The 11,204-nt window shown below is 24.5% G+C and overlaps 1 protein-coding gene across 1 annotated transcript in view; it reads right to left on the reverse strand.

Moving 5' to 3' along the window:
* The window catches only part of LOC109596224 (location of vulva defective 1), a 53,980-nt gene extending 43,360 nt beyond the window's left edge, over nucleotides 1-10,620 (reverse strand). Inside the window, exon 1 of the mRNA XM_020011722.2 lies at nucleotides 10,540-10,620. Within this exon, the coding sequence (XP_019867281.1) occupies nucleotides 10,540-10,611 (72 nt within the window). The 5' untranslated portion in view covers nucleotides 10,612-10,620. The remainder of the gene's footprint in view (nucleotides 1-10,539) is intronic.
* Between the last annotated feature and the right edge of the window lie 584 nt (nucleotides 10,621-11,204).

Consider the following 11,204-nt stretch of genomic DNA (forward strand, 5'->3'; position numbering starts at 1 on the left):
TGTATAATGTTATTGAACAAATATCAATAACAATTTCCACGATTCCAATTATATATTTAATAAAATGTTGTCAATAATATTGTAAATCTGAGTTTACGAGTTATTAATTTATTTTTATTACTAAACATTTGTCAATTAATTTTGATTAGGTTTTCATACAGTGTGACCCATTTGAAATATTTATAATAAACTAATATATTAAAAAAAAACTAATTTAAACTGCACAATATGAAAATTTTACATAAAGAAATAAAAATGTTAATAAATATTACCATTTAAAAAATGCGCATACACATATCTTAATATAAGCGATGGTTCACTTTAAAGTGTTTAGTACAGACATCGACTGAACAAAACTTGTTAAGATATATTGCAGTGAAAAAATAATTGATATCAAAAAAGAATAAGAATAAAATATATACAAAAATATATTAATTACCCTAATATTTTAGATTGAATCAGATGGTAAATAATAAGTTCGTCATCTTCCAAATAAAAATTTGGACAATAGGTGCACTTCAAAAACATTGAAACATGGTGAGGAAACATTAAAATGGATTGCTTAATCTATAGATATATCATGGAACCGTTTGCCAATGATAATTCACCAATTATATTTATTTTTTATAAACCTCATATTGAGGTTCTCGAATGGCCAGTGTAAAATCCCCGATCTAAATCAATTTTTATTAGGTTATCTATAAATTATTTAATAAATATATATTTTTTAAATGTGCTATTAATAAAAAGCAATGACAATGTGAAAACGAAATAAAATAAATATTATAAAAGCCACAAACGCATATTAGCGGTTTTCAGTAAGTTAACTGAAATTTATTGAATAGAAAGATCGGAAAGAGACAAAGGGAGGGAAGCTGAGAAAATTGGATTTAACACTGATATTGTAACATGCTTTCAATAGATCGGTTATTATCCTCCCAGTTTTCTACCTACCAATATTCCTCGAGTATCAAAATATAGAAAAGTGCGAGAACTGGTTGGAAATCTCTCCGAAACGTCTTAATATTGCCATCTTTTATGTTCAGAATGTATAAAATTTAATCGTAAAATGTTATTGGATGGTTTTTAATGTCGAACACATTTCTATTTCTATGAGGAACATGTTTGATAATGCAATAGTACATATAACAAAAATTCTTTTGTAGTACAAGCTACAGCATATTTAAAATTTAATAACCCATTATATTTTTAGCCTTTTAGTTTCATTTGTTATTTTAACTGGAATTGGAAACTGCATAATTTATTTTATTGTGATATTTATTGAATCTTTTTATATTATAAGGTTTATTTATTTATTATTATTGTAATGCGTAAGAACGTATAATATAAAATAGAACAAATATCAAAATAAATCTTGTTATGAATCCAATAAAATTTTTAAATGGTAGATAAAATAAATATTGACAATATGGTAAATCTGCTTTTATGAGATATTAATATAATATATAATATAATAATATAATATTAAACAAATGGTAACACTTTTTAAAAAATATCTACATATATACACATCCAATAAGGAAAAGAATCTAAATACAATTTTTTTTACAAAAATTTAAATTACAAAATTTGTTTCTTTTTCATATTTCGTTGTGTAAACTGGAATTTGTTACCTGTATGGTTTGAAGAAGTTCTTGTTTGCTTTTAATATTTTCAGTTCGGGTGCGACAGTCTAATACAGTCCAAAGGTGCTCAATAAACTTTAGATCGGGAGATTGAGGCGGCCATACAAGCATTTTAACTTTTTCATTAGAAACCAATCTTTAATAATTTTAGACGCACAGTACCAGTCATAAGTAAAGCAACAAATTTATTTTTATTTTATTTATACTTACCTATCATCAGCTATAACATATAAAATTGATTTAAAATAAAAAGGATGAGAGACTGTAGTATTAAAAAATTAAACAAAGAATCAAAAGTAAAACAATAAATTAAAATATCGAGGTCTATTTTTTATTATTTAGCATATCCAATTATTACCTCTTGACATCTTTGTATAAAAGAAACAAGGTTGTCAATGTCTTGTCTAGAAACAGAATACCAAATAATATTAAACAAACGATTCATCTGAGTTTTGAAATCTGCCTGAGTGAGCTTTCCTCCTTTTAAGGTGTATTGTGTTCTATATATTTTTTACGCGGTTTAGATCGGGACTTTGGATTGGCCACTTCAAAAGATTTACATTATTAGAAGCAAAAAAGTCTTTTACAACTTTGGCTGTATTCTCCGAATCATTATCTTGCTAGAAAATCTACGATAAACGCATATTTTCCTCAGCGTACGGCAGCATACAATTGGTAAAGTTGTGTAAATATTTAAACTAATGGTAACATTCCAAAGCCAGAAAATGAGCTTTACACCATAATTCCTCCACCCTCATGCTTAATTGTTCCCTTGGTGTATTTAGTGTCGAACCATTAGTAGACTGGACGTTTAATCTATCGAATTCCACCTGATGAAAATAAATTAAATTCACTTTCATTAGAAAACAATACTATGTTCCAGTTTCTTTCAGACTAATCTTAGTGCTCTCTGCACTGGCAAGCATTTTTTTATGTATAATAATCAAAAAAAAACATCTCCAAACTATATTGCTTCCGCAACCATGTTAAACTGTAAGAATTAGGTTTTTAAAATGGTATCGTTGCCCCGCTGGACATCTCACATATATTCTACCATCCAAGCCAAACAAACTAAATTTACTTTAGTTACTCCAAATGAGAGTTTTTAATTTTTCCTGAGTCCATGACAAGTGGAATTTAGAAAATGCTAGATAGGATTCTCTCTTTTTCTTTGATAACAGTGGTTTTTTAATTATAATTCGGAGATGTAGTATCAATAAGGTGATTTCTCAATTTTCTGATAGTAAAATTTAGTTCAAAATGTGTCGAAATTTCCTCCGTTATTGGTCTTGTTTTGTAATAATCTTTGAGGTAGAGCCTTTTTATGATTTTATTTATCTGGGGGGTGGTTTTTCGTGGACGTCCTGACTTGTTTCGATTTTCGAACACCATGAAAAATATTTAATATTTTTATCACGTCACATTGCGATCGGCCACTTTCACCAAAGTTCAAGTACATTTTTTATAAATTGAAGTGAAAAGTAAACATGCTTAGATATTACTAATATGAAACCGACCGAAAATGTTAAAAATATAACTGCAACTAATCTTAAATAACTAATATTCCATACATTTTCCAAGTTAGAAAACGTATGCAATATAAATACTAAAAAACGCAAACACAAACACCATTACAACATATATGGAAAATCTCAGAGTATAAAAATCCAAAAAATATTCCATACATTTTCCTACTACTCTATTTTAATTAATACACGACTGCGTAAAGATTATAGAAATTTCAGAAAGAAAATAAATTTTAATTTGAGTGGGATGTCTTTTCTTCCGGAAAAAAGCTGTAGAAAAAAATATTTAGTCTTCATTATTGGAAGTATTCCACCTGCTCCCAAATTTTGATAACCTATTTTGTTTAATGTGTGTATTTTGTTTTTAACAAATAAAATAAAATTAACTTCATATAAATAATGTTATTTCAAATTCACTGTACTTCTAAAAATTAATTAAAAATAAAAAGTTTCACCAATTAACCATTAAAATTTTCAATAAATATACCCTTTCAAAATAATAAAAGAAACATCCAATTAAATTAATGACTAGTAACTATCTAAAAAAATTTTATTCTGACACTCACAATAAAATATTTTTGTGTAAAGTTAATTTTATTCTTCAACATAGTAATTTTTCGGTTCTTTTGTACTCCTTCTAAAAAGTACAATTACTCCAACCCTTCAAAATAAGTATTCGTTTCAGTCAATGAATTAGAGAGAGATTAAATTTTAAAATTAAATTCGAGCATGCTTGACGCATTGTTAATTGTGAATAACGGCGACATCCATTTTTCCAAAAACTTTTATAATAACTAATTATTCATATGAGATGTGTACAGTCTCAGTAATTTCAGTCATCGATCGTTTATAACGAAATTTTTGGATGACCTTAACGATATTCACCAAACATGCTTGACCGGTCACGTTTTCGCTACCCATTATTTTGTGGCTGATAATGAAAATACGGAGTTCTCATAAATTTCGCTGAGTTTCATTTTAATCCGATCATTTGTTTTCTTTTTCAATAACAAATATTTTATCAATTCAAAATTATAAAATTTGTTTTATTTAAATGGCTACCAACAACTAATTAAATTACGCAGAAACTTGGCGTTTTGACAAAACTGTTTTTTAAGGATTAGTTTACGAAAAATAACTTTTTTAATAGCCTCTGTCCACAGTCACATCTGGGCTAGGCTAGAAACTTACCTCGCAGCACTCGCATTAATTAAAAGAATAATGTATAATGATACAATTTTAACTTACTCGTAAACGTAATTTAAAAATAAAATAATCATAGTAACATTTCACAAAAATGTCTAAAAAGTGTACAACCTACCTTTATGCAGCGGGCAAAGAAAACTAGTGAATATTTTAAAACTGAAATGTACTTTTAACTCCCCTTAAAATATTCAGCAAAACGTACGACTTCTTTCCGTAAACTGCTGCCTAAATATAGACTACAGCCGTAATTTTCTTTTTAAATTTTCATTATAAATTCAAAAATATCGAGACATCCATTATTCAGAATAAAATTTCCGACGTCTCGCTGTGGAAAGCTATTTATTACTAGATGTAGGTGAGTCATAATCCATATATCAAATATTTTTCTAAAGATGTTCAGATATTGTAAACATCTTTCACTTTGTTTTTATTGGTTTTAGATCTCTCTTTACGAGAATATGAAATGGAATTTATATTCTCGTATTATAACCGACAAATGAGAACTATACGTTTTATTGGCCGCATTTATTATTAAAAGCAATATAATTTATTTGACAAGATAGTTTACTGCAATTTTAGATTTTTAATAAGGATAAAGACATATTAAAAGATATTATCATTGCGTAAAATAATAGAATGAAAATATAAATTTCATACAAGATCTAACTGGGATTTGCAAGGATAATATGCGTTTACACTGGAGATTCTATTGTTTAATATACAAACCGTTAAGGCTAAGTATTTGTAACTTCGCGTTCCATGAAACAAGATGTTAAGGAGAAACGTGTAATCGTCTAAATATTTGGATAGTTTATAATTTACAATTATTTTAAAATGGAAAGTTTCTTTATGAATTAAATTAAAAAGTGTAGGTTTAATGAAATATTTAATTGCAATATAAATAAATATTTGTCATAATTTAAATAAAAAAGTCTAAACTATATGTAAAAATATGAAAAAAATTCAAATCATCAAATTTGAATAAATATAATCAGCAATAAAAAAGGATTCTTGATATTTCTAATGAAACAGTCACAAAATTTGAGTTTATTAAAAATTGAAAAATATTATTACAATAAAATCTCGGAAACACAAATTATTTTATTTGAAATAACTGGAAATCTTATGCAATTCGTAAAAATTATTAATTAGAGTAATACTAAATTTTCGTAAAACTTTAACATTTTAAAATATGCAATATATTAAACTGATTATAAAACAATCACTTAAGATACACAAGATTCAATACAAAATATTATATGAAATAGAAGTGTTTAGAAAAATTAATTTTGTACAATATTCCAACTCGGAGTTGTAAGGAGAAAATGAGTTTACGTTAAAGATTACATTGTTCAATACACAAAAGTCTCTGTAACTTCATGTTCTAGGAAAATAAGACAGGAGAAACGTGTGAATATCTAAATATTTCAATCGTTCTATTATTCATAATTATTGTAACAGAATGTTTAATTTCAATATAGATAAACATTTGCAAGATTATAAGTAAATGAAAGTCTCTATTTTTTCTAAATTCTGTTTAAATTTGTAAAAGATCAGTACAATATGAAAAAGAAGTAACAAATTTTCTTAACCTAAAAAAAGAAAATTGATACTTCGAATAATTTTTTTTAATAAATCACACGTCATATTTGAGTTCTATAAAAAAATAGCTTTTAAAAAGTAATCATAATAAAATTATTTTAATGAATTTAGGTTATAAAAATGATACTTTTTATTTTTAAAAGAATGTCTAATTTCAATGTAAATGAACATTAATAAGATTTGGTTTAAATTTGAAAAAATCAATAATATAAAAAAATCATATATATATAATATGTAAAAAACATAATAAAAATTTATATGTAAAGAATATGATAAAATTTTAATCATTTAATATGAATAGAAATTGTTAATTATGAGACAAAAAAGAAATTTTTTTTAATAAAACATTCATAATGTTTGAGTTTAATTACAAAAAAAAATTAAAATAAATTGCTGAAAGCACAAATATTTAATTTAAAATAGCTAAATAAGCTCATAAAATTTTAGACCCGTGTTAAATTATTCAAATAAACTTTTAAAATATTTGTAACTAATCGCTAAAAAAACAAATATAAAATTCAGACAAAATAATAGTGTTTGAAAAAATTAATTTCATAAAGGATTCTGAGGTTTGTAAGGACAAAATGAGTTTACGCTGGAGATTATATTGTTTAATATTCAAACGATTAACGCTAAGCATATGTAAATTAATTTATAAAATTTGTACTTTTAAAGAAATATATAATTTCAATACACATAGAAGTAAAATCTCAAATTTACCTAGGTTTTGTTTAAATTTGTAATAAAGATAGTAACAATATAGGAATGTGAAAAATAATAGAAATTATTAATAAGAAAAAAGTAAAATTAATTCCAGTTTAATAACATTTTGAATAATAGAAAGTTACAGGAAAATTTTGAAAACACAAATAAAATAATATAAATAATAATTAATTACATGAATTCATACAGCAATTAAAATTTTAAAACAAATTTTATAATAAATTATTGTGTAAATGGTAAAAGAAAATATGCGGACTGTTATAAAAAATACGATTTTGACATTCCGAGTTTTTAAAACATGATTTAAGTACTCATAAGTATAATTTCGCGATGCATAATGAGGTTTTCATTATGCAAAAAATATTGATTATTAACATGAAACATAAAAATCTTTGAATTTAAACTATTTCAGTCGCTTGTATCATATTTCAATTTTTACAGCGAAAACAAGTCGGAATATTTTAATCTCAGTAGAATAAGCTCTAACAAAACTAATAAAATAAGCAGAGTCCATGATGATGGATGATAAACATCATGAAATGTCATAAACTTTAAGGTAATTTTAATTAAACGCTTTTAATTACCTTTAATATTCTCGTAACTGTCACTTATAAATTATGAATGTAACTTTTGTGTCCTAGATATGTTCTTTAATTTACTAATATTATCGTTCTAAAGTATTCTGATTTTAATATTAAATATATACAAACCTATATGAAAGAAACTATTTGTATTTATGGCGAATGCGCAACAATTTCAATTTACCTTTGGAAAACTTTCAAGTTTGCAGCGGTCGTTATTTTCAATGTAATTTTATCGTTTACTTTAGCTGACAATTTGTAAGTAGAATTGTTTGGCATGTTAACTGTATTTCAATTAGTTGTATGTCCCACTTCGCAAATTGTTGTTTTAAACCACAAATCATAATTCAATTAGAGAATAGCTTCGCCAACTTTTAATTATACCACTAACTACGCATTTCTTTATTTACTGAATTCCATTATGTGGAGTTATGCAAACTTTTAATTAAGTTATTTCGCACAATTAACCCCACGTTTTATTTTTATTAGATTTTACAGTGAAACAAGTAATTAGTGTGGTGTAATAATTGAAAGCAATTTACTAGTCGTGCATTCATTAAATTTTAATTAAAGAAGAAACTTTGTTTTATTTGATATTACAACATTGAAGTGTTTTGTAGTATAAATATTATTAAAAAATGTATTTCCTGTAATTGGGTAACTAATAATAATAAATCATATTATTAATATAACTAAAGGTAAAAGCTCTTTTTAGAATTTTATTTAACATCAACCATTTATTATGTTTATTACCAGTATAAAATATTTTTATTGAATACGTATATTTTTTGAAAAATATTTTTTTGTCATTTTTGAATAGTATTTGTTTAACTATTAAGGTTATATTTTCTCGTATACAGAAAATAAAAATAGAATTTAAATTTATATGTAATACTTTTGGAAAAAATCCAAAATTAAAAAGATATGTTTTATTAATTGGTTTTTATTAATAATATAAAACAAGTTTTCATACAATTTTAAAACTTTTTAAAAACTCACAACTTTTAATATTATTTTTATTCTTTTTATATTATGTTATATTTCATTCTTTTTTATTTTAGTTATCATTATAAAATAATTTTAATCCAATATGCCTTTTTTGAGTAAGAGTTATTGCATCACTTTATATATCATTTTATTTTAAGATTCATGCTATAAAAGTAAATTTGTGCCTTTAAAATATAGGATATAAAAATAATTCAGACAGTTCTAACTGGAACAATAATTTTTAATTACATAATTCACTTTTCTGTTCTTGTTGTCATTATAAAATATTTGTTTATCAAATACGTTGTTTCGATTCATTACATCAATTTAAACAACAGAGTGACTTTTTAGTATAATCTTGATACATTCTGTACGATTCTGGGACTTTATATATTTACAGTATATATTATTAAATATTTTATTTTAATATTAATAAACATTATTTGGTTTTTTCATTATATCTCATTAAATTTTATCAAATTTAACAGTATCTTTTTATTATTTCTTATTCTTATCTCAAAAAATCTTATATTAAATAAAGCTCGTTAAGTTATTTTACAGAATCCGACTTTTAGTATAATGCCTTAAGGGGACCATATCTCGTTAAGGTGTGTTTTAAGGAAAAAAATATGTTATTTTGATATATTTTGCATTTTACACGCCTCTAGGGTAACGTTTATTTTGACTTTTTAATATTAAAATATTTCTTTTAATGTCAGTTCAAAGTTTTTATTATTCAATTTTTTAATTATGTTTGGGAAATAATAAACAGTGCTTACACGTTCTTAAAATTTTATATAATTATATTCAATACAAATCTTGTAAAATTGAGACAATGTAAGTAAAGGTATAGTATTAAATTTAATTAAATTATAAATTATAATTATTTGTTCTAAAATACTGTAAAATGAATGAATGTGAAAATTCTAAATTAAAATTAAAATATTAATTATAAAACAAAAAATATCTTTAACTTTATAATGCATTAATTAAATACTCTATTAAAACTTTTCAAAATTAATAAACTATAAACTAAATAAAAATTTCTAAAATTTCTAATTAATTAATAACTATAAACTAAATAACTATTTTATTGAAATAATTTGGCTTTACAATAAATTGTTAATTTAATATAAATAAATTCTAAAAATATATAATTTATTTAATGTAAATGAAATATTATATTACATTATTTATAATGTTTCATATATTTCTCTTGATTTAACATTAACAAAATTAAATAAATTTTTTTTTAATTATCCATGAATTTTCAATGTTTAAGTAGCAAAAATATGGTTTAGTATAATTAGACAAAAAGTTACTTGGCTAAAATGGTAATTTCAACTGACTCATCTATCTTTTTTATTATCAACTTTTGGCCCCATTTACCCTTAGGAAGCAATATTTTAGATGAGCCCTTTTGGCAACCCGTCTCAACACAATCTGTGCCTCAATGTTCCTTTCATAAAGTTCATTAAGGGATTTCTATAAGATAACGTTCAGATGTAAGCATAATGAAAAATATCATTAAAAATATTACTTTTATTCGGAAAGGTTTTCTGCTCCTGAAATGTCCTTAGAGATAACAAATGAATTAGGAAGTGCGTTTGTTAGAACAATATTAATATCTTTTCCTAAAATAATGACTGTAAAGAATTTCCACATCTTTAAAAGTTTTAATTTGATCAGTAAATATGTCGTTTAATTTCAGAATAGGTTTAAATTATTGATTAACAAAATTGAATTTCAGTAATTTTACACACAGAGAAAATTATTTGTGATAATTTCCATATTACCTCAAAAAATAAATAAATAAATACTCCACAGAATAAAAAATTTAAACGTTTTATTTTTTATGACTTTGTTTTACTAATAAAAGTTAGCAATTCTTTTGAAATTATATTGATATTTTTATCCGCTAAAAACATATCTAATTTAGTATCAGATTAGATTAGATAAATGTCACACCAGTACTAATTTCCACATTTCCTGCACATGTATACAATTATATATGACTGTTCCGCTTTTTTTTATAACTATGATTTGATAACCAGCAGAAAACGTTTATAGGAAAAATAATTGATACTTAAGACAAGAAATGTTTAGCTTTGTCTGGTCCTTTCAGGTTATTTTTGTGGAAAGTCGATAACTGCAACGTAAATAAACAAGTGGCAAAGACTTGAATCGAAACACAAAAACAACAATTTTTTTTAATTACCACCTATGTCATAAAAAAAAATAATATACATACTATATAAAAATACTTACCGCTCTGGCATGAGCCGCAAGGATGAAAGTGGAAATTACGATCAGACGCGAGAGCGTGTTTGGCAGGGACATCGTGGCACAGCGAGGACGAACGCTCAACTGATACGCTGAAAGCTCTATTTTCAGGCTTCAAAGCTCGCGCAGTTCATGACTGAGCTTTTGCGTACATAGAAAATTAATGGCAGATGGCACCACCGCGCTACTGCCTTTGGGAAAATGCATACGCTATGGATTCTTAGCACACCCGTAACTGGTTCATGCCTCGCCCATGTTTTTTTATGCATTCTTTCGAATGAGCAGCTTTAGGCTAATTTTATTGATTTAGGTTTTTTGAGATCGTATTTTGTTATCAATAAAATGTTTAGGTTTGAAATGATGGCCATTTTATTTTTCTTATTTTTTAAAAAAGAACAAATATTTGTTATTACCGTATTCTAATTAAATGATAAAAATGAACAATTTCATAACGTTAAACAAATAAATAAGAAATTTTAACCAATTTGTACATTTTTATTAAAAAAATATGGTTGTTTCAAGTATTATTTTTTTACAAAGATTATCTGTTATTTTCTTTTAAATGAAATAGGGAATCTAATAAAACCATTTCTTAATTGTTTTAAATAATTATATTAAAAATTATAATTTTAAAAAAACATGTATTTTGA

Source organism: Aethina tumida, chromosome 4 (genome assembly GCF_024364675.1).
Source record: "Aethina tumida isolate Nest 87 chromosome 4, icAetTumi1.1, whole genome shotgun sequence".
Lineage (NCBI taxonomy): Eukaryota > Metazoa > Arthropoda > Insecta > Coleoptera > Nitidulidae > Aethina > Aethina tumida.